This window comes from Python bivittatus, unplaced genomic scaffold, assembly GCF_059951505.1.
Source record: "Python bivittatus isolate LINGU-HERP-01145 unplaced genomic scaffold, Pbiv_v1 ctg000670_np1212, whole genome shotgun sequence".
Taxonomy (NCBI): Eukaryota; Metazoa; Chordata; class Lepidosauria; order Squamata; family Pythonidae; genus Python; species Python bivittatus.
This window is the reverse complement of record NW_028277094.1, coordinates 12868974-12892322: the sequence shown is the minus strand read 5'-3', so window position 1 is coordinate 12892322 and position 23349 is coordinate 12868974. Positions and strand designations below refer to the sequence as shown.

At 55.7% G+C, this 23349-nt stretch overlaps 1 protein-coding gene across 7 annotated transcripts in view; it reads left to right on the top strand.

The window, feature by feature from the left end:
• The window catches only part of DGKK (diacylglycerol kinase kappa), a 33843-nt gene that overhangs the window by 1398 nt on the left and 9096 nt on the right, over positions 1 to 23349 (top strand). For 6 of the 7 annotated variants that reach the window (XM_088151802.1, XM_088151801.1, XM_088151800.1 and 3 more), the window contains exons 3-18: positions 12426 to 12536; positions 12992 to 13072; positions 13965 to 14069; positions 14485 to 14617; positions 14861 to 14967; positions 15073 to 15198; positions 15680 to 15782; positions 17038 to 17200; positions 17392 to 17500; positions 18164 to 18303; positions 18496 to 18577; positions 18708 to 18799; positions 21086 to 21185; positions 21470 to 21695; positions 22194 to 22295; positions 22770 to 22869. In XM_088151802.1, coding sequence (XP_088007928.1) covers positions 12426 to 12536; positions 12992 to 13072; positions 13965 to 14069; positions 14485 to 14617; positions 14861 to 14967; positions 15073 to 15198; positions 15680 to 15782; positions 17038 to 17200; positions 17392 to 17500; positions 18164 to 18303; positions 18496 to 18577; positions 18708 to 18799; positions 21086 to 21185; positions 21470 to 21695; positions 22194 to 22295; positions 22770 to 22869 — 1880 coding nt within the window. Of the gene's footprint in view, positions 1 to 12425; positions 12537 to 12991; positions 13073 to 13964; positions 14070 to 14484; positions 14618 to 14860; positions 14968 to 15072; positions 15199 to 15679; positions 15783 to 17037; positions 17201 to 17391; positions 17501 to 18163; positions 18304 to 18495; positions 18578 to 18707; positions 18800 to 21085; positions 21186 to 21469; positions 21696 to 22193; positions 22296 to 22769; positions 22870 to 23349 lie in introns of those variants that run through there. The other variant, XM_088151803.1, reaches the window with a different exon arrangement.

The window sequence follows — 23349 nt, the reverse complement described above, 5'->3', positions numbered from 1 at the left end:
GCTTAAATTCAAACCAGCCACAAAATGGTCCTAAGAGTGTGGCAAGACTGCACTGATTACAGGAGAACCTCCTTTCATTTTTAGAGCTTAAAAAAGCCAAACGTTTCTCCTGAGTTTTTGACCATTTGGAGCAGAGTGAGCACTCATTTTGGTATACCTCATTTCCTCTCTAGAGGACTGTGTAAAATGCAGAAAAGAGAATTCTGTAGGGATGGCCTCCATGCAGAAAGTTTGGGTGCCTACCTGTGAAGCCCGTGTTTCCAAGAAACAGCACTGATCTCTCACTCACTCATACACACACACACACACACACACACACACCTCTTTTGTTCTGTAGCGCAGGTGAGGGATCAGCAAGCCTTCCTGAGGGCTGCAAAGACATATCGGCTCTGGTGGGAGATATTGGAAGCCACAGACAAAGTAGCAGGTGGAGAAAGACACTTTACTGTTTCTTGGAGACAATGGGGGAAAATCAGTTCTGAGCTATTACAAAAATTAGCTGATGCGTGTTCTCTGAAATCCATCCCCAGTGGTGACTTGTACAACCTTGAGACTGCTGGAGTGATTGACAGTTGAGCAGATTTGATGCTTGCCAAAACTGTATCTGCTGTTGCTGACTGGGCGGGCCACAAAAGAAGCCTCCGGGTGCATTGCGGGGGTGCAGTGTGTGCTTTATTCTGGGTGGCAGGCATCCTTTAGGGACCCCAGAGCAACAGGTGCAGCAGCTGAGGAACTGAAGGATGGAGCTGTTGGCTCAGGCTGAGGGACAGGGGCTTTTTCTCACAAAGATTGCTCATTGGTGAGAGGCAATCAGGAAACAGGGCATTGCTCCAGAGGGCTGCCAAGGCGTGGACGGGGGTGGGGTGGGGGCAAGAGGGAGAACAATTAGCCAAGGAGGAAGCGGTAGGAATTGGAACACCGTGCCCTGGTTTTAATTTCCTAATAGTGTTTCTGGGCTCATCGTTTGGAGGCTACGGCATAGCCTTCAGAGCAGCTCTTTTTCTCCAAGAGGCTCCAGGCTGCTTGTGAGATACTTTGAGACCTCAGGAGCAGGGAAGTCCACCCTTCACCTGGAGGCAGAGTTGGGCTTTGTTCCAACATCCACTTGGTGGAGTCGATCTGATTTTTATTTCTCTAGGCTAGAAAGGTGTTTAACAGAATGCTTAGAAGAAAGGGAAATTCCTGGAAGTGCAAATGGTCCTCTGTTCCCTGGGAAAGGTCCCTTTGCTCAGCTTTATTTTGCTCCCAGCCCTCCCATAATAGGCTTGGAAGGAGGATCAGAGGGGCAGCTCTTGATCTCAGCTAGAAGACGGCTGTCAAGCGTTCTGACAAGGAATGCAACAGATCCAACGAAATAATGGTGCGTTTAAGTCCCCCGGACACAACACAAGAGCTGCAAGGCATATGTATCGAGCAGTAGCCTTTAGATTTTGGCAATTTAGCATTAACCCTTTTTGTCCATTGCTCACAAAATGTGGAACACACAAAATGTGTGTTCAGTTAAATCACACAGAGGGCTTGGGAAAAAGAGAAAAAAACTCTGTGTGTTGCGACTAGGATCCTTTGGGGTAGAATTCTTCTGTCCCATGTGGCTTCCCCACAGGAGGAGCCTTACATTTGGACAGGAAGGTGAGCAGGCCAACTCCCACAAGGGTGCTGCAAACTTTCTGTTTGTCCTTCTTACAGCAGGCCAGGTGCTGATCTCAGACCTGGGGGCGCGACCCCCATGGACTGCCTGGGCAGGGAAATGGGCAGGCAATACAGACAGGCCAGCTCTTGGATTAATGATCAAGCCCCCAAGCTTGACCTTGCTCGAAGAGGTGGGGCCATTGGAAGAATGTTCCTGCTCCTGAATTGGGGCAGGTGTTTCCTCAGGGATCTGTGCCAGGGCAAGGCAACTTCCACCCCAGAAGGGTGTCCCTCAGTTCAGGGCTGAGAGGTCAGCCCAGGCAGCGTGAGGATGCCTTGGGTCAGTGAAGCATTCTTGGCTGGGAAGAGGCATTCCCGGAAGGCTGCAGGGCCCACGTGGGTGGAGGTGGGCTCTGTGTTCTTGGGCCAAGGCCAGAAGGGAATTCAGTGGGTTGCAGTTCTCTGAATGCGTGTCCTGAGAGGAGCTACCCTACCAGAGCTGAGAAGCCGTGTCTTTCTGGAGCAAATCACAGCCCCGTTTCCAGCGGTCCCCAGTCCCTGAGGGCTTTTAAGCTTCTGGTTTATAAGGAGGAGGTGAGGGAAGAAGTCTTTCCTCACCAACATTTCCCCACATCTGGTACACTTGAGCAGTAGGGCTCCATCCCATTATTCTGTCCAAAGGCAGTTGGCTTTTCTTGTTTTAAAGCTACTTGGCACCTGTGACTATCGGCTTTTCGTGGCCGTGGATTTAGTTGTGCGAAGAAGGTCTTCCCTGGCCCGTTGGAGTTCGCTGCTTTGCTGGCTCCATTCTCTGTATTTTGATAGGACGCTGCATGGAGCATTCAGCCTGAAAAGATGTGGGACAGATTTGTTTCATGCCCTCAAATGGGATGCTCGAGGTGGCAAGCTGATGGAGTTGCGAGCCCTTTACAGATCACTGTCAGTGTGCTTGACGTGGAGCTTGCCAGGTGCCCCAGAAAGCGCTCAGCTGGGCCGTAGCTCATCACAGGGCAGGGCAGGGCACAGTGGCTTCCTGAGAGGGTGTCCCAGCCAGGCTCTTCCGATGCTGCACTTTCTGTGGTGACCGACCGTTTAAGACGCCTCCCACGCTCCTTGGATTGCCCTTGCTCAGAATTCTCCAGGTCTAACAAAGCCAGACCTTCTCCTTGAAGATGTCCACTCCTTATACAGCGAAGGTCAGTGCCTTGTGCTCTGTGAACAGCAGAGCACAGAGGGAACTGCTGCAGCAGAAGCTGGCCTGGGACAGTGGCTGGCTGGTCATTGGCATCAAGGTCAGCAAGAGTGCCAAACCGTTAACATCAGCAAAGCCCAGTGAGTGGGTGCCAGGGCTGCCTGGCTGCTTTCCTGGGAATGGACGCTGCTCTTGGTCATCAGCCTGTCTCTGTCATTGTCTTTCCTTGACCATCACATGAGTTCCTGGCCAGCCTTCGCCTCTGCCCAGAGCACAGCTCCAGGCACCCTCTTCCTGGGCTGACTGTGCCTCCAGAGGAAGCCGTCCTGAGGAGCAGAAGGTTCATGCAGATGCAGCCCAAATTCTTCTCCCTGCCACCCTTTAACTTGCCACCCATAGGGTGATTTCCAACTTTCTAACAATAAGAGAGAAATCCGTGTCCTACTCCACAATCTTCCCAGTTTCATCAGCCTCATGTATGCTAAGAATTATATTTAAAAAACCTCATCTTTTTTTCAAACTAAAGCATGTTTAGATCTTGTTGAAAAAATGTTCCAAAACATCAGTCTTCAGACTCTTTTTCAGTTCTGCAGTATCTTTCAGGAGAGAGAGCTAGAGCAATTTACAATGTATACAGTTTTCCAAACATAGCTGCACCAAAGACTGGTCTAAAGGTGTTATGTTCTTTTCAGTCACGTTTCCTGTGGAAAACACCATAGCATTTTCACCTCCGCTGCTCAATGAGCTGGTGGCCTGGTCGTTGGACCCCGTGCCCGGGTGGCATCAGCTAGCGGGAGCAGGCCGTGAAGTTGAGGCGCCTGTGGCCTGAGTTTCCCGGACCCTTTCAGAGTTGCCCTATTTTCACTCCCACTGTCTGGCTTAAGCAGGCCCTCAGATTTCTTGCGAGCCGACCTCCTAAGGGAGGTGCTTCCACGTTCTTGCTTCCCCTGAGAAAAGCACTCATGCTGTCATATTCTTTGCTTTCTGGGAATGAGAGTGTTTGGAATGGGAATTGAACAGGAAGTGTACAGAGGGGGCAAAGAAGAGAGCAGAGACGGGGTCCTGAAAGACCAGCAGAACTGCACTAGCTCTGCTGGTGAGACATCATCTAGCTGTAATGATGTTTTTAATTAATTAATGTGGAATAGGCCTGTAATTTCCTGGCTTCCCTCCAAAATGCTTTTAAAATTAATATTACACTGGCTGTCCTCCAGTTCTTGGATGTGGAGACTGATTTCACATTTTCATTCCTTTAAGGGTTTGGATGAAAGTTACCTGGCCCTATGGCCTTGTCCTCTGTCAGATCTAAAATCTTACTTCTTTGGTTTCTCTGCCTAAAACATAGGTTCGAATATACCGGTAGTAGCTCTATAGGGGCCTCCCCCACGCAAGCCGTTAACAATATTAACCTGGCTTGTACTAGCTCACGGTATTTGTACAGCCTAGAATAGGGGAACTCGGTCTGCCTCTTGAGTCACTGTTCTGCACAAAGATGCGAATAGTTGAACTCCGTATACAGCTCTTAAAAAGAAATCCAGCCAAACAGACCTTGCAAGCTTCAGCTCTGTCCTTCGTTGCTCTATTTAACTAGAGTAGCTTTTTCTCCAGCCCGCTGCTTCGGCACACGTTGGGGCCAGGAGTCCCGAGAGCCAACTGCCCCCCAGGAGGGGCTGAGCCGGAGGAGGCCGTGCGGGACCTTGGCTCCTCTCCTGAATCTACAGCTGGGCGCCCCAGATTCTGGGGAAGGCATCTCTCCAAGGTCTTCTTCAGCATAAAAATAGCACGTATTCGTCCTTTTTATCTTTTCCATCTTCTGGGTTGTCTGCACGGAATTAATATTAAGAAAGTATTAGTTGTATGCTAGAGTATATTACTAGGATAAATGTAAAGATTCTGAAATTCTCACCTTTCAGTGATTTGAGGCCAGTGATGGAAAGACGCAAGGTCTGCACCTCGCTGGTTTCCCTCTTTCCTGGGCTTCTGCCACCCGAGGACGTGATTCCGCTGGCTTTCCGCTGAGACAGCTCCTCACATCACTGCACATTGCTAGCAACAGAGAACGACTTAAACCTTTGTTGAGAGTAATGATTTTATAAGCTGCTTTGAAAGCCGTTGCTGACAAGAAAGGACCCTGGAGGGCCGTCTCCTCCTGACGCCCCTTCCTGCTCTGCCTGTCCCAGGTCGACTGGAGGAGGGGGCTCGCTTGGGCCTGTGGACGTGGCAGCGGCAGTGTGTTCCTTTGTGTGTGTTGCTTGTGATGAGTCACACTGCAGGCACTGGAAGCAGAGAGAGGAGGCTACTGGCCTGGGGCGGCCATCTGTCTGGCCCCCCAGACTTGCCCAGCGGGGGGGGCGCTCCGCTCTGGAGAAGCGGGGCTGGACTAGACTGCCCTTTGTGTGTGAGGGAGCCTGGCGAAGGGGGCTCGTTGGCCTCTGCCCCAACCAAAGGGCACTGAGCCGATTTCAGCCCTTCTGCTGCAGCCGTGCCAGAAGCCCCTTGGGGGGCTGAGCGGAGGCACCACCAAGCGCGGAGCAGAGCAACGGGAGAGAGCTTGGGAATCCCGTGGCGGCTTTGGTTGTTCCCAGCACCCTGGAGAGCGCTCCCGTCGCCCGGCCGGACCATCTGAGGAGCAGAGCGCGAGCTGCAGCGGGTCCCCCTCCCCACCTCGGGGTCCTTGCCTGCAGCTTGCTCAGGGAAGAGCCGGGGGCTGGGGCTGCTCTCCGTGGAGGCTGCGGCCTCTCGGGCCACCCTTGGCACCCACGCTCGTCCTCTGAGCGCATCAGGCCTTGCTCGGCTGCTCAGGTCTGGAGGCACCATTAAGGTTAGGTCCCTCCGTCGTCCCATCGTTTGCTTTCCAGTCCCTGCTGCCCCAAAGCAGGAGACTCGAGCAAAACTGTTTTCCGAGCCATGGCGGCACTAAGCGTTTCCATGAAGGGAATCCCTGATGGAGGAGTGGGGACAGGATGTCTTTCTAGCGGGTGATTTGCATCCACTTCCCAGCAGTAAGACCATCATCTTTCCTTTGTGGGGTGGTAAGCAAAGTCCCGAAGGAGGAGGCGGAGCTGCCACGGCCTCCCAGCTTCATCCGCCCATTTCCTTCTGCCCAGATCCTCCAGCGGGCACAGGGAAGGACCGGGTGTGGGGAGGGGGCAGGGATCCCTCTCCCCACTGAGCTGCTGCCAGGGAACAGAAGTGGGGCTGGGCATAGCTAAAGCAGCCCTCCACTCTTGCCCTTCCTGGTTGGAGCCCTGCAGGCCATGTGTGCGGTGAAGGAGGGTGCCCACCACTGGGGTGGGCAAGGGAAGCAATGACCCTATTAGTGGAACCTCAGTGGGGGAGCCATGAGGCAGCGGGCAGTGGGTGGGGAGGGGGATTGGTGCCAGGGCTTACGGTGCAGCAGCAGCTTGGCCTGAAAAACAGAGCTGACCAAGTGCCACCTGATTCTAGTCGGCACAGGTTGCAGCCAAGTGCCTACTACAGGGCGGTTGAGCCATGCTGCCAAGCTCCAAGGCTTCTGTTGGGGGGGGGGGTGCGGCGAGGTCTAAGAGGCTGACCCCTCCCTCCCTCCTCTCCAGGTTTGCCCTCCCCAATTAGCAGGCAGTGGGGATCCCTGCCGCAGGAGCCTCTCTTCTGCGTTATTGCGTGGATGGAAGGAGCAAGCAAGGATCAGCGTGGCCCGCTGGCGTTTGGCTTCTTTGACCGGCCCTCCTTGCCTGTGCCTCTCGCAGCTTTCAGAAATCAGCCCCGCATGATTTCTCCTCATGGGGCTCCTTGGAGAAGGAAAGCAAGGCGGTGCCAGCCACTCCCCGCCCCATCCCACCCCACAGTTTGCTTGCCTCAAGGTTGCCCGGATCATGGGTGTCCCGGAGCCCAGCAAGATGGGGGGGCTCTTGGGAGTCCTGCGGCCTTCCTTTGCCTACCACATTTTGCCAACGGTCCCGGCTGCAGCATTTCAGCCCTGGCTGGTTTGTTCACCCCTTCTCCTGTCTTCCCTCCACCACACAGAAGCCTGGTAGTGGGTGAGGCAAAATAGCTATGTCTCTGGAGGCCTCTGAAGGTCCCAGTTCACAAACGGAGAACAGAGCTGGTCCACTGCAGGGTTTCAAGGGTGGCCAGATCAAGACTAGGGTGCCAGAAGGTTTTCCCGGTCTCTTTCAGTGCTGTATTGTTGTGTGGGAGATGGAATCGTGCCTGGTTGCCAGTTCATCTGCTTTAGGGTTAGCCCGTTTCCAGCTGTGCTGATTTTTGTTGTTTCGTTTTACAGTCTATTTCATGTGGCTAATGTTGGTGTTTGTTGCTTTTATTTTGCATGGGTTATTGGTCCTGTTTTGTGTTCCCTGCACTGATATCAGAAAGGACAAAGGGCAGCTTAGAAGTACTTCAGTAAATAATTGTGCATTTTTAATCAAACCATAGAGAAATGTATCCTTGGCTGTGCAGTGTGCAATGGACAAGTTCATGAGTACGCAAGTCCATTTGGGGCTGTCTAGGAGTTGGCAGTGGAGGTGACCCTGAATTAGCAGTCACACTTGGAATCATGTGCCCCAAATTCAATTCAGTTCCTCCCCAATTTGGATGCGGGGTTTAAACTAGAGCCCCATGATTAGTTTCCAAAGGAGGATTATTTCCAGGCAAGGAAGCATAAAGGAATCTAGAGCCCCCTTAGCTATCACTAACAAATATTATCCATAATAAAGAACCATTCCACCTAAGCGGTGCTCTTGCTGTGCGCAGGGCAAGCAAGGTGACCGAGTCTCTGAAACGAACGTCCTACATTCCAGAACGGAGCCCAGAAAGCAAAGCAGAGCAGCTCAAAGCCAGAAGGGCTTCCTTTCTGCTTGCCCCACATCTCGGGTCCACTTGCAACAGAGCAGGGGCGACCCTGGAGCCTCTCTGGCCATCCCGGCTGTTCCCCATCAGCTGGAAACAGGAATGCCCCAAACCATCTGTACCCTAATTCAGACATAAATAACGGGCTCCCTTGAGATCGAGCTACCTGCCCCTTTCCATCCTTGTCCTGCGCAATCCAACATGATAAATACGGTTCCCCAAACACTCCCCCCTTCCGAGCAAGCTCCAAAACCTTCCCTTCAAAGAAGGCCTATGAAGGAGAGGTCAAACCATTGCCAAGGGCTCCATTTGACACGCATCCTTCTGATGGAGCAGCCGAGGACCGGCTTCCGCCTGTGCGCATCCCAGGCCTGCCCCAGCTTTCTGGAGTCTGAGCGGGGTCCCTCCCAGCCCCAAATCTCTCTGACCTCCCCCAGCGCAGCCTGGCAGAGGCACTTCTAGGCCGCCCGGGGGCTATTTTTAGCTGTTCCTGCCCAATAAGATCACACCCTCCCACCTCTGCCGTTGCTGCCTCGGAGCTGTTGTGAATGACTCAACCCCAGCTTGTGGTCTGGGAGTTCAGTTCGCGGACTGCCTGCTGTCTGATATCGGAGGCAGAGGCTGTGTGCTCTGGTGGCTTGTGTGCTCCTTTGTGTGCTCTTTGGAGCAAGGAGGCCCAAGAGTTGGCCTGTGTGGGGCCCAGCTGCACAAGACTCCCTATTCTGCCCCACCTGTTCTCCAGGCTTGCATGCCTGAACATGCACTCCATTCTCTGGTCTGTTCTGCTGATCTGACTAGCCACCTCGGAGCTGGCAGATGCTTAATTTTAGGGGGAGGGAGTGTTAGCAGGATAGCCCCTACACCAGGAGTCGGTCATTCCTCATCTTCCCCTCCTCATGGATTTTGACCTCAGATTGCAGTTGTCTTCTTGGCTGAAAAACGATCCATGATCTTTACAGCACAGCATCCGGCCTCGTTCAGCCCTCTTGCCCTGCAGATTCGGGGTGCAAGCTCCCTCGTTTTTGCTCCTGTGCGCTTCAGGGCACCAAGTCCCCAGGCTGCTGCCTGAGGCGAGGCCTGGGGGAGCCTCTTCTGATGGCCTCTGGGCCAACGCGCCTCAACGGGCAAGAAGAGTCTCGCACCTTAGTCACGATTCCTTGGCAGCGGCCAAGACGGTCTCGGATCCGCTCCTTCAGCCAGCCCTTGGCCTGCGTGCCTGGCCCTGCGAAGGAGGGTGCAGCGGCCGCTTCCTCTGGCAAGACGTGAGCAGAGCCGTCTTTCCTCTGCCCGCACCAGCCTTAGCAGAAGCCAGCTCCCTCTCCTCCAGGGTCACTGAATTTTGCAATGCCCAGCTGCGAGAAAAAAGTATGTGTGAGAAAGACAGGAAGGAGTGGCAATCACCCAGCAAAACTGGAAATTACAGCCATGTTTCCTGAGTCACGACGAAGACAAGACCAGCGCTTTTAAGGAGGGGGCCTCGCATGGCCTTTTCTCTGGGTGGCCATTCCCTATCCCCAGCAGCAGCAGCAGCAGCAGCAGCAGCAGCAGCAGCAGCAGCAGCAGGAGGACCCCTCTGCCAAATGAACACAGTTGCATGAAAAAAAATTAAGGCAGGAAACAGGCAGGCGTTCCCTCCTCTCCCCCCACCCCTTTCTTTGAATTGGCAGCCCACTCTGGACGAAGAGTCATCCTCCCAGCTCTTGTTCAGCGGCTGCCAGTCACTTGCTCGCCTTCTTGTGCTCGCTTGAAGCACATGTGCTGCTTAGAAACTGGCTAACTGCACTGGCTGTTGCTTTTATGGTTTTATCATCTAAATTATCATGAATGTCAAGAATTGGGGTTTATGGTGTATTTTAATGATTGTTCTGAATTTTTATTTTGTGATTTAGCATGTTATATGCTGTCCCAGGAGAGCCCATTTTGAAAGGGGGCAGAAAAATGTTTCTAAAAGCACAGCACAAGCGCTCTTCCGAGGGTGTTGGGAAACGTTTCTGTCTCAGAATGTGCTCTGGAGAAGAAGCTTCAGGAACGAAGCAAAACCGCCAAGAAAAACTGCAGCCACAAGCAGTTCTGCCGCTGCGTTCCTTCGGCGGACTTAAGGGCTGGGCCTGCTCTTTGCCAGGCGTGCCAAGGGCTGCCTGACCAGGGCCCCAGGCTGCAAGTTGGCACTTGGGTGGCTGGCGCGGCTTCGGTGGGGGAGAAGCCTCCCTGGACTTGGGCGCTGTGTGCGCAGTTGCTGGGCCTCTTCCCGGGCCGGGCCGTCCTTGCGGTGCTGCGGCTGGCCGGGGTACGGGCCCCCGGCCGGGGCCCCCAATGGGCTGCTGCTCGGAGAGGCTGAGTGCCCGGCGGCGCCTGCAGGGGCAGCGCGCTGGGCAGAGGGGCTGCCTGCACCCCTCGGCCGCGGCGGCAACGCCTCCGGCCCTCCTCCTCGCTGGGTTGCGCGGCTGCGACGCCGGCCAGAGGACAGCGACGACAGTCCCAGAGGCGCCGGGGAGGCTCCCGCGCTCGCACCACTACGGCCCTGCTGCGGCGGCGTCCCTTCTGTAGACTCCTCGCTCGCAGCCTCCTTCGGGGTCGGGGAGGCTCGGGGCGGCTGCCCTGCTCTCCATCCCAGGGCGACGGCGGAACCGACTGCCCGAAGTTCAGGGGCGCCTACGAGCCTGAAGCCTTCGCGCGGAGGCAGCCTGCCTGGTGCGCAGCGCGCGAGGCTCCCCCGAGGCGCTTTCCTGCTCAAGGGGTCGACAGCTCGGCCCCCGCGCCCCCGTCAGACCCAAAGCAGCCGCCTTGCTGGACCAAAGGCCCCGCTCCTGCCCTGCGCGAAGCCGACAGCGAGGAAAGGGCCGGTTCGCTCGCGTTTTGCGGCGCTTCGCGGAGTCCAGCCTCTGCCGCCAGAGGTCGCTGCCTCGCCCTACCCGGGGCGTGCCAAGGGAGCGCGGCGCTCGGCGCCTTCTGCGTGCCGGAGGCGCCGTGTTGGGCGCTTCTGGGCCCGGCGTAGTAAACGCGTGGGGGTCCGCACTCCTGGCCGTCCCGGCGCCCCCGTGTCCGGCCTTGCTGTGGAAAGCCGGTTCTTTGTCTCGAAGGCCCCGTTAGAGTTAACCCCCCTCCTCCCCCGCCGCCGCCTCCTTCTGTCCTGGTCGTTCTCCATTCCCCACAAACGCACCCGGGTGCGAGCAGGAGCAGCCCCAGGTCCGCGCTCGGGGGATAAAGAAGGATGCTCCGGAACCTCCGTGTTCAGAATGCCCGCAGGAGGGGGGCCTGCTCCCCTTGCATGCAGCAGCCTGCGTGCCCTCTGGAAGGCCATCCTTGAGGCCTTGCCAGGCGGAGCGCAGGCACCGGTTGCCACCCGCAGAGCCTCCTGTCCGCAGCGCAGCAGCCTGCCAGGTGGAGCCTCTTTTCCTGTCAGGGATCCAGCTTGGCAGGTGAGCTCAGGTAGCGCCGTGCTGACGAGTAGATGCTGGGCCACCAAAGCCCCACAGCTGTGCCTTTTTCCAGAACAGGCCACAGTAGGAAGTGTATTCGTGGTTTGCTGTTATTTGATACCATCAACATCTTCCTTACTTGGAGGAGCAGCTCGGATCAGATTTTGATCTGCCCCTTGTTTACTTATCAGTCAGCTACTGCAAGCAGCCCGAGTGTGCGTGTGGCGAACTAGGAGTAACCTTTGGAAACCCAGCACCAAACCAGCTGAGCAAAGGGGAGCAACTGCTTCTGTTCCTCCTGGGGAAGATTCCTGAAGCGGGGGCAATATGGACAGATGGCTCTGCTCTCCCGGGACCCCCAGGGGAACTGGTGGGCAAGAGAGAACAGAACCGGGGCAGGGGGAGGCTTCTGTTGGAAGAAGTAAAGGCACTACTGGTTGGTTCTCCCAGCCACCCGCTGCAGTCTGGGGCATTTGGGGGCAGAGAAGGTGAAAGAACATTCTTGAATGGCCAATTAACAGAAGTAGTGTTTCTCCACCCAAGCCTGCCTGAACCCGCGTTCTCTGGTCACACCGGGTTGCGCCTCACAGCCAGCGCGGCCCAAGGCCAGAGAGGCAGCTGTAGTTGAAGCCGTACTTGCCCGTACCAGAAGAGCATGGCACAGCCCTCTCCGGGTTGCCTTCCTCCCAGGGGCCCTTGCGTCACCGGTCCAAAGGCTGGATAGCTTGCCGGGTTCTCTTCGGGCAGTAGGGCTCTCCGCTTCCTTCCCCCTAGGGAGGATCAGGTTTTTCCAGTTCCTGTGGTTGGAGCTTTTTGATCCCGGCCCTCAGCTCTCAGTAAAAACTTACCTTTGTCCTTCCTCCCTTGCCTTAGAGCGGCTGATCCTCCAGCAGCCTTAAGGTAGCCCGAGGTGCCCTGCCCTCCCTCAGAGTGGTGGCAGAAGAGGGGCAGGAAGGAGCCCCCCCGCAACAGCTGCAGTGGAGACTTGCCTTGCTGGAGGGGCAGGAGAAGGGCCTGCCTTGGGGCAAGGGCAAGGTGGGGCTGGAGGCGGCAGAGGATAGATGCCGTGCCTTCGTCCATGCGCTGCATTTTGGAGGACCGCTGCCTCTTCTGCCATGCCCTCATAGGCGTATTGTAAAGACAGCAGGTAACAGGCAGACATAGCAATGAATGAAGCCGGTGGGTGGATGGGGGGTGCCTGCTCTGAAAAAGCATGGGTGGTAAGGGTGCTGAGAACCCAGGATGTGACCCACTTACTAGTCATGTGGCTGCTGTGATTCTGGCAGGAGGACCCACCCGTGAGTCTTCTAGGGAAGCTCCGATGAAAGGAGCCCACGGTTTGAATATCTTTGCAGAAAAGTGTGAAGGAGGGGCTCCTGCTGAAGCAGACAAGCTCTTTTCAGCGGTGGAAGAGAAGGTTCTTCAAGCTGCGTGGCCGGACACTCTACTATGCCAAGGATTCGAAGGTGAGGCTTTTCTCTGTGGACAGCAAGGTGTGAAAAGGCTGCCAGCTTCCACCTAGGAGCCCTGGGCATTTCAGAGTGCCCACATTTCGGGCTCTCCCCAAGAGGCAACGTACCCCCTGCCTTCGCCTATACATAGATACCCAGATCTGCACAGGAAGAACAAGATGAGGAGAGGCCGGGGGGTGAATGGCTATGTGGAATGGGTGTTGCAATTCTCTTCAGGAAGCAGGCTTGAAATCTGCACTGAACAGCCACAGAAATCTCTATTAAAAATTCTGCAGTTAGCAAAGGAGTCTGCCCATTTTCTTAACCTGATTCTGAGCCAAGATTTGTCTTTATTATGTGAAAGAGAAGCTGCTTGAGCAGGGTGAGGGATTGCCCAAGAGGTGGTCTCCAAAATTCTGGAGTTCAGGCCATGTCTCTGGCACAGCACCCTTTCCTCCTTGCTCTTGTAGTCACTGATCTTCGATGAAGTGGACCTGTCAGATGCCAGCGTGGCAGAAACCAGCACCAAGAACATCAACAACAGCTTTACAGTAAGTCTGCCGCTAGAGCTGGCAGCCTTCCCAGCAGACTAGATGGGGTCAGAAACCTGACAGTGGGCTTAGCTCTGGCACACCCAGGAGTCTCTTCTCCCTCTTTCCCCTGATCCATCATTCTGCTGACTCAGCCCAGGATCTCCTAGAGCACTTTCCCTGTTTCGGTGCCCTGCGGATAACAGTACCTCACTTTGTCCTATAATCCCCCATCCATAATCTTCTTTTCCTGAAGGCTCAGTGGGTGAGTGTTGGGAAGAATCAGAGGTAGAGCCCATGTTGAAAGCGTCACCTGGCATCCTGTGTCACAAAAGGTGCAGGAACAGGCGGTGGGAATAGACCTCCCTCTGCCTGAAACCCTGGAGAGCAAGCAGTCCTGGGCTAGATGCCCAAGCAAACCAGCCTCAGCTGAGATGGCTTCTGAGGAATGTCAAATGATGCAGACCTCCATCTCTCAATGTATGAGAACTTCTAGGTCACCCAGATGCTCCTAATTGTAGATATTGTAGGAGGAGAGCAATGCCTGTCTGTGCTAGGCAACAATCAGAAGGGCTGCCAGGCTCCTGATTTTTGGGCCACCCTGAGAAACTTCTTCAAAGGCTGCTTTTGCTTAATCCACTGGGGACATAGGGTGACTGCCATAGCATGTGGGGAAAATAGAACCCCATATTACTTGCGGGACTAAACCAACTGTGTGGCTCTCTTGATCACAAGGACTTGATAAGAGCTCCTGACTCAGAAGCATCCTGTCCCTGAAGGCCAGTCTGTGGAGGGAGCCAGGGGCCAGCGGGCTTCCCACTGGGGCCCGCCGTTGGCCAACCCAGGAAACAGAGGTTGCTGAATTAGCGGCAGCAGCAACAGCAGGGCTTTTCTGATCTTACTCTTCCTGTAGGTGATCACCCCCTTCCGAAAACTCATTCTTTGTGCAGAGAACCGGAAGGAGATGGAGGACTGGATCGGGGCCCTGAAGTCTGTCCAGAAATGGGAGATCAATGAGGTGGTAGTGTGAGAGGGGCCCCTGTTGGGAGGGCATATGTGGGAAGCTAGTACCAGGCCTAAACAATGAGGCCAAAAGGATTGGGGAGGGGGTCCTTCATGCCTTCAGTTCTACTCAGGGCTGCTGCTGGAGGTGCCCCCTTGGCCTGATTTGTGTTTAGACATCTACAGCTCGCCCTTGAGAGAAACCAAAGTCCCCTTCCAGTGGCCAGTCCAGGGCAAAAGAGTGGGTGGGGCAGGGACTGGGTGACCTTCTAATTTACCTTCCAATAAGTCTTAGGGCAGATCAGGATGGGAGAAGGGTCCTTGAACTAGCCCAAGTAGTGGGGTGCGGGGGTGGGGGGCCCTTCTTTGTGGCTGGGGAAATCTTGCCCTGGCTCCTGCTGCCAATCGCCATGCTCTGCTTTGACATTCAGGCCTCCCAGTTCAACATGGAGCACTTCTCCGGCATGCACAATTGGTACGCCTGCTCCCACGCCCGGCCCACCTTCTGTAATGTCTGCCGGGAGGCCCTGTCTGGCGTCACGTCCCACGGCCTCTCCTGTGAAGGTAAGCCCTTTCTCCCGGGCGGAGGGGGCAGGCTAGTCCTGGGGGCCTTCACTGTGCATGAGGAGGTTCTCTGACAGAGGGGCAGGATTCCATCTCCCCCAGGCTGTGGCTGGCCACCCCTTTCCTCCAGCGGCAGCTTCTCTTCTCTTCTCTTCTCTTCTCTTCTCTTCTCTTCTCTTCTCTTCTCTTCTCTTCTCTTCTTTTCTCTGGCAACTCCTGTGCATCTGCTTTTTTCTCTCGCAGTCTGTAAGTTCAAAGCCCACAAACGCTGTGCTGTGAGAGCCACCAACAACTGCAAGTGGACCACATTGGCTTCCATTGGGAATGACATCATTGAGGATGAAGACGGGGTCAGTGCAGAGCTTCCTTGGGCAGCAGACCCAGCCAGGGGCCCCCTCTTCCCAGGAACCCCCCTCAAGGACATGCAGACGGAGGACTGCCCCTTCTCTTCACAGGTGGCCATGCCCCATCAGTGGCTGGAGGGGAACCTGCCGGTCGGTGCCCGCTGTGCCGTGTGTGACAAGACATCTGGGAGCGTGCGGAGGCTGCAGGACTGGCGCTGTCTCTGGTGCAAGGCCGTGGTAAGGGCCAGCCCCCTCTCCCCTCCCTCTTACACTCCTGGCCTCTTCCAGCTAAGGCTCCCATATGCGCTGGGTCTAGGTGAGGAGCACTGGGATCGGAAGATGGGCAGCTTTGGGGGCTCCCTCCAAATAAGAATGGGGCTGGCTCTTACTGTGGGAGGACAGAAGGACGCTGAGAGTTTTGGTGAGGGAGAGAAGAGGCGGTCGCTTCAGCAGCTGGTTTGAGGGTTGCCCAAAGTCTTCAGGTGGCGAAAGGGGAAGCCGCCTCGCTGGGGTCCCTGGAAGAGGCCTGCTGAAGCCTCTCCTGGAGCTTTGCCGAGGGGACCCTTCCCCGCACGCTTTTCGGCTCGGAGTTCGGGGCCAGGGGCCTACGTAGTTTGACGGCCAAGTTTGCAGCGCCCCGTCTTTTCCTCAGGGAGATTTGCCCCAGCAGGCGCTCCCTGCAGCAGGACCGCTAAAGGCTCCTCTCTCCTCCCATCAGGTTCACAGTGCTTGCAGGGAACAGCTGGGCAAGAAGTGCCCCCTGGGGCAGCACAAGGTCTCCATCATCCCCCCCACCGCCCTCAACAGCATTGACTCCGACGGTAAGGAGTGGCGGCTGGGAGCAACTGGCAACTCCTGGCCCACCATCCAGCTGTTTGCACAATGCCAGCCGGGGGTTCCCTTGTGTCTGCTGGGAATCCTGGAAATTGCAATCCTGGCCCTTCAGGTGGGAACCAGGTGCCAGGAAGCCGCTTGAGGCACAGCAGTGTTGCCATGCCCAGGGGTGCCCTTTGGGTTTTCAAGGAACCCGGTCTGCCTGGCAGGCAGAGAAGCGCTTGCCCGTCCCCTGGGACAGGGATGGTGTCGGACCAGAGCGGGGCTTCAGCCGCTAGTCCGTTTCAGCTGCAGAGGGACCGAGAGCTCCCTCTGCTGGGCTCCCCTCCGTCTGCGGGGCAGCATCCTGCGCTTTTCTGATGGCTCTGCGGGAGCTGTCTTGGAGTTGCCAGCTGAGGGCCCCCAGGGCTTTGTCCGATGTGCCAGCTGGCTTGGGCGCAGCAGCCCTCCTCCTGCCCTTCCAAAGCAGCCAATCCTGCTGTGGCCCCTCGGGTGCTTGGCCGGTTGCTGACCGCCATCCGTGTGCCCGGCTCCACGCTCTCATTTCTAAAGGTTGCTTTGCAGACTGCTGCTGCCTTCTGGCTGGCCTCCCTTCCTTGCAGTTCTCTGTGTCCTCTGCTGAGTGGAGGCTTCTGTGACTCAGAAGAGCCTCTCAGCTGTTGGGGGTCGGGAGCTTTCTTCCCAGCTTGGGCAGCCTGCAGGCTTTCATCAGCCCCAAGTGATCCAGTTACAGCCCCCTGCCCTGTGTGGGCAAGAATTGCGCCTGTCTCAGTTGGCTAGAGCACCCTGGCAATGCCAGGGCAGGAAGGGGAGGTGAGCTGGGGGTGGCAGACTTGCAGTGGCAGAAGCAACTCGAAAAAACTTTCCCTTTGCCCTTCCGTATTCCTAAAGCCCAGTGGCATCATCTTACAATGCCAAAGATACGGAGCGAGCCAAAAAGTTAAGACTTTGGAGATAATTGATAGACCGTGTACACACATGAAATGGAATAATAATGGAATAATATAACTTCAGATGTGATCATCACAAATGCACAATACCGTTATGGAATTCTCTGCTTTGTGAGCCGAGGCGGCCCACGCAAGAGCCAGATTTGGGGGCATTCCTTGCCATCGGGGTGAAGCAAATTGCTGCTTGGGGTGAGCTGGGGCCTGATCTGCTAGCACTTGCCCAACACTTGGCCTTCCCGCCAGCCTGGGGAGGCTGCCTGGGATAAGCGTAAGCTTTTCCTCCCTGTGCCAGGATTCTGGAAGGCCACCTGCCCCTCCAGCTGCTCCAGCCCCCTTCTGGCTTTCGTCAACTCCAAGAGTGGGGATAACCAGGGGGTGAAGTTTCTGCGCAAGTTCAAGCAGTTCCTCAACCCTGCCCAAGTCTTTGATCTCATGAACGGGGGGCCGCACCTTGGGTAAGCATCCAGATTCTTTGGAGCCGCCCGCTACCCTGCCTCGGTGGTGGGAGGGGGACTCACCCAGGCTCCATGCCGTTTTGACCGTGTGGCCCCGTTCTGTCTGCCTGCCAGAAGAACAGCTGGTGGGCACCCCACGCTGACGCTTCCCTGCACAGGCTAACAGCCTTCTCCTGGTTTCCTCCGGTCAGGCTGCGGCTCTTTCAGAAGTTCTCCACCTTTCGGATCTTGGTGTGTGGCGGGGATGGCAGCGTGGGCTGGGTCCTCTCCGAGATCGACTCGCTGGGGCTGCACAAGCAGGTGGGTGTTTCCTCCCAGAGCGCCAAAGTCGGCCTTGCCCAGTGGAGTCAGTTGGGCAGCAGATTTAGCTTCTCTGCCTCTCTGCCTGGTTTACTTCTCTCCCCCTCCTCCTCTGCATCTCCTGCACGCACGCACACACGCACGCACACACGGACCCTTGCCTGGCTCCAAATCAGAGGGAGAAAACTCGTGACTGGGGTCGTGTGGTCTCCGTGCAGAAACAGATGGAAAATAGAGATTTTGGAGGTCTTGATCTCAGGAGAGGTTTCCAGGCAATTTGTGTAATCGTTGATACTTGGGAAGGGGAGAAACGAGAGGAGCAGGAGAGAAAAAATGATGTCCACCACCAGCCTGCCTTTTCAGAATCCATGAAACGTTCTGCCACAGAACGTTGGCTGGCTTTAAGGTGCCACCAACCACTTTGCTTTTGCTACAGGCGGCTGCTGCTGCTGCTGCTGCTGCTGCCACCTGGAGATGCTGCTGGTCTTAGCTGGAGTGGCATGTCTGGAGAATTGGGGAGGGGAGGGGAGGGGAGGGAGCAGGACTCGGGGAGGCAGCGATTCATGAACCCTGAGAGGGTCCGATTTCCCCAAGGCCTGGGATGAGGCTGCATGCAGCTTCCACTGTGCTCGCTTCACCGACCACCCCTCTGTGTTTCTGCAGTGCCAACTTGGGGTCCTGCCCCTGGGCACCGGGAATGACCTGGCCCGGGTGCTGGGCTGGGGCAGCCTCTGCGATGACGATACACAGTTGCTGCAGGTTCTGGAGAAGTTGGAGCGTGCCACCACCAAAATGTTGGACAGGTAAGGAGGGGCCCGGTCAAAGCCCTCTCCAAAAGAGGACCAACGGATGGGCGATTGCAGGGCTGCTTGGCTCCGTTTCCCAGGGGTGGCACAGGCCCTGCCCTTTCAGCCCTGGGGTCCTGACCCTCCCCTGGCTGGGGGCTGGCTGCCTGCTTGGGCGGGAAGCACTGGAACCTCTTCGCTTCCCTGCAGGTGGAGCATCCTGACGTACGAGGCCCCCAAGCAGTCACCACCGGCCCTCAGGGAAGAGGAGAGCGAGGATTCCACCATCCAGGTTGGCAGGAGGCATGCTTGGAGGTGGGGTGGTGCCAAGGCGTGTCCTTGCCCGGGTCCTCCCGTTGGCAGAGGCGAAGGTGGCATAGTGGGACCCGAAGGACCATTGCTTGGGTGCTGTTCCCTTATAGGCTCAGATTTCTCACTACGCTGACTCCGTGGCCCTCCACCTGGCGAAGATCCTGGAGTCTGACAAACATTCAGTGGTGATCTCCTCGGCAAAGTAAGGGCGATGCTCTTCCACCCGGGGCAGGGCGGATGGGGGGAATCCAGACCGCTGGCTTACCTGGCTGGGTCTGAGTCTCAGCCCTCCTTGGGCTAGTCATGCGGGCATAATCCTCAGCCTTGGTCGCTCTTGCGCACTTAGTATTTTAAAAAGGGAGACAAATGTAGGTTGCAAACATCTCCACAATCCTTTGCAAGTCGTAACAGCCTTTGCACCCTCCCCCCGCCCCAAACCTGTTGTGGTTTTGGCCTCATTGTCTTGAGGTGCTCAAGAACTTTCCTCTGCAGTGAGAACTTGCAGGATGGCGCAGTTTGCTTTTCCTCACCGTATTTAAATAGAAGAGGATTCTGCTTCTTTTCTTGCACCTCTGAGCTTCGTGAATATAAATTAATACGCACTTTCTACCTACTGTTTGAGAGTGCATTCCACACTATACATAGATGTTACCTAGACAATTCTGCAGCTCTCATTAGTTTTAACTTTGCTACTGGGCAATTTTAAAGTATAATAGATAAAATATACAGTGGGGCAAAAAAGTATTTAGTCAGCCACCAATTGTGCAAGTTCTCCCACTTAAAAAGATGAGAGAGGCCTGTCATTTTCATCATAGGTATACCTCAACTATGAGAGACAAAATGGGGGAAAAAATCCAGAAAATCACATTGTCTGATTTTTAAAGAATTTATTTGCAAATCATGGTGGAAAATAAGTATTTGGTCACCTACAAACAAGCAAGATGTCTAGCTCTCACAGACCTGTAACTACTTCTTTAAGAGGCTCCTCTGTCCACCACTCGTTACCTGTAGTAATGGCACCTGTTTGACCTTGTTATCAGTATAAAAGACACCTGTCCACAACCTCAAACAGTCACACTCCAAACTCCACTATGACCAAGACCAAAGAGCTGTCAAAGGACCCCAGAAACAAAATTGTAGACCTGCACTAGGCTGGGAAGACTGAATCTGCAATAGGCAAGCAGCTTGGTGTGAAGAAATCAACTGTGGGAGCAATAATTAGAAAATGGAAGACATACAAGACCACTGATAATCTCCCTCGATCTGGGGCTCCACGCAAGATCTCACCCTGTGGGGTCAAAATGATCACAAGAACGGTGAGCAAAAATCCCAGAACCACACAGGGGGACCTAGTGAATGACCTGCAGAGAGCTGGGACCAAAGTAACAAAGGCTACCATCAGTAACACACTACGCTGCCAGGGACTCAAATCCTGCAGTGCCAGATGTGTCCCCCTGCTTAAGCCAGTACATGTCTGGGCCCGTCTGAAGTTTGCTAGAGAGCATTTGGATGATCCAGAAGAGGATTGGGAGAATGTCATATGGTCAGATGAAACCAAAGTAGAACGTTTTGGTCTAAACTCAACTCGTCGTGTTTGGAGGAGAGAGAATGCTGAGTTGCATCCAAAGAACACCATACCTACTGTGAAGCATGGGGGTGGAAACATCATGCTTTGGGGCTGTTTTTCTGCAAAGGGACCAGGACGACTGATCCGTGTAAAGGAAAGAATGAATGGGGCCATGTATCGTGAGATTTTGAGTGAACACCTCCTTCCATCAGCAAGGGCATTGAAGATGAAACGTGGCTGGGTCTTTCAGCATGACAATGATCCCAAACACACCGCCCGGGCAACGAAGGAGTGGCTTCGTAAGAAGCATTTCAAGGTCCTGGAGTGGCCTATCCAGTCTCCAGATCTCAACCCCATGGAAAAACTTTGGAGGGAGTTGAAAGTCCGTGTTGCCCAGCGACAGCCCCAAAACATCACTGCTCTAGAGGAGATCTGCATGGAGGAATGGGCCAAAATACCAGCAACAGTGTGTGAAAACCTTGTGAAGAGTTACAGAAAACGTTTGACCTCTGTCATTGCCAACAAAGGATATATAACAAAGTATTGAGATGAACTTTTGATATTGACCAAATACTTATTTTCCACCATGATTTGCAAATAAATTCTTTAAAAATCAGACAATGTGATTTTCTGGATTTTTTCCCCCATTTTGTCTCTCATAGTTGAGAGGAAGTTATGATGAAAATGACAGGCCTCTCTCATTTTTTTAAGTGGGAGAACTTGCACAATTGGTGGCTGACTAAATACTTTTTTTTTGCCCCACTGTAAATGTTCAGGTGGCAATTTGAGCCCCCCCCCCCCCGTGGCCATGAGGTCCACCTCCATGAGTCAGAAGCTCCCCCCCACCTTGTGGATTTCGTTAGGTTGAAGGGCCCAGCTGGGTAGCTTGGAACTTGCACCCATCGTTTCCCTTTCTCCCAGGTTCCTATGTGGGACGGTGAATGACTTTGTAGCGGATGTGGGCAAAGCTTACGAACGGGCAGCCGACAGCAAGCGGGAAGCTGCCATCATGGCTGGCAAGGCAAGTGGCTCCCCAGAGCATCTGGAGCAGCATTATGGGGCAGGAGGGAGAGGGTCTCAAGAGCAGCAGTGATGAAATGCTGAGTCTGCAGGTCCTGAACTGTCTTGGAGGAGAGGCATGGGACTGCCGGGCACCCTTCTTTTGTGTGTGTGTGTGTGTGTGTGCGCGCGCGCCTCACCACCTCCCCCACTTGGGCCGGGCCAGAGACGCTCCAAGCACACCCCGCCTGGCCCTCCCGCTGACCCCTCCCGCTGACCCCTCCCTCCCTCCCTCCCTCCCTCCAGTGCGCCACACTGAATGAGAAACTGGACTCGCTGGTTCGCGAGCTGAATGAGGAGTCGCAGGCCACTGTGGTCCCAGAAGGCAGCCCTCCGGCCCCTGATGCCAAGGAGAGCCCTTTCCGGCCCAGCCCTCGGCCTCCCCGCGTCTTCAAGTCCAAGGAGCAGCTCATGCTAAGGGCCAACAGCCTCAAGAAGGCGCTGCGCCAGATCATCGAGCAGGCAGAGAAGGGTGAGCTGCAGGCCTCGCCCTTCAGGCTGGAGCCGGGCAGGGAGACATGGCGCTGGACTGACACCTCCTCGAGATCGGCTCTGGCAGGCCATGAGCGCAGGATACGCGGAGGGCTGGGGTCCCGCTGGTCGCAGAGGGCGGGCAGGCAGGACGTTGAGGATGCGCTTCCCAGCAGAACCTTCTGCCCGTGGCTGTGGTCGGCGCCATCTGTGGGTGCCGAGGCCCCTGTGGCTGGCATCGTGGATGAGCCGCTGCTGCTCTTCCTGGAGGGGTCTAAACCGCTGCTCCGATGCCAGCTGCTTCTGCTTCTGTGTTGCCAGCCCTTTTATTACAGAGAGTTTTGCTGCTTCTACAGCAAATAGTCCCTTTTGAATCCCTTCTTATCTGCTGATTGTATCGGCTTTTGTGGAAACCAGGGCAGCTGCAGGCAGGGCAGGGCAGGTCCCTCTTTAAAGTAAGCAGGACTTCTGCTTCCTCCTTTCTCCCCCCGCCTCACAGCGGTGGACGAGCAGAACAAGCAGACCCAGAGCTACAGGAGCCTCTCGGTGGCCGGCAAGAGGGACAGCAGCGAGGACTTTGCCAAGGAGACCGACGCACCGAGTATGTCTCTGGGATGCCGGTTTGGGCTAGGAGGGAACGGGTGCAGGGCGAGGACTGGGGGGGAGAGGGGAGGAATCAATGGCTGCAGAGCAAGTGGAGTTAGGACCAGCTCCGGGGCTGGCAAGGCCAAGGGAGCACATGACAGGCTGCCCCGCCTCGCCTCTCCCTGGAACACCTGTGCCCAGGTCCTCTGGCCCGCTTCCCTCAGCTTCCTCGCTGAGACGCCACACCTTCGCTGGCGGCCAGTCCCGTGCCCTTGCCTACAGGCAGAAGAACCTGTGCCTGGCGGGGTGCCTGCAGCTCCAGCTCGGGAGCCCGACAGCCATGAGAGCATCCCTCTGCCTCCGGGGGGTTGGGCAATGCGAGGACTCTCCATCCTGAGCAGAGGGGGCTGGCAGGGGGTCTAAGCCAGGGCCAGCCATCTCTCCCGAGTGGCTGAGAGGAAGCTGCAGCCTCTGGCTGTGTCTCTTCCAGAGCCCCGCCGCGACACGGTCATCTCCACCACTTCCTCCCTCCTCCTGGACCGGCCCGAGAGCTTCACCACCGCCCCCTTCGCTGAGGACCCCGATGCTGTGTGAGTGGCCGCGGCTGCCCCGCACTCCCCGAGAGGGAGGGCTGGCACTTGGGAAGGGCGCAAAGAAGGGCTGCATCGGGCCTCTCAGGCCTGCGCCCAGCAGGAAATGACTCCTTGTTGGGAGAATGACTCACTGTTCGGGGAAAAGATTTCTCTGCTCTTCCCATCACACGGCGGTTAAAAGTGCCCAAAGGGCTAGCAAATGGTCAGTTCAGCAAATTCAGTTGAAACTGATGGCTGGCGTCCATCTTAAAGAGGCAGCGAAATGAAACACAGTGCAGCAAAAGCATCTCCTGAGACCTGAACCAGCTGTGGTCAAGAAGACTGGCACAGCTGGAGGAGCCTGGTTTGGCCGCTGCGTCTGACGCCCAGTCCAGGCCGCGCTCAGCTTGTGCAGACGCGTGCCCTCCTGGCAGGTCTGCCTCTCTCTTCCACCGTTGTAGAACTCTGGCCTGATGAAGAGGGCTTCATTTTCCAAAG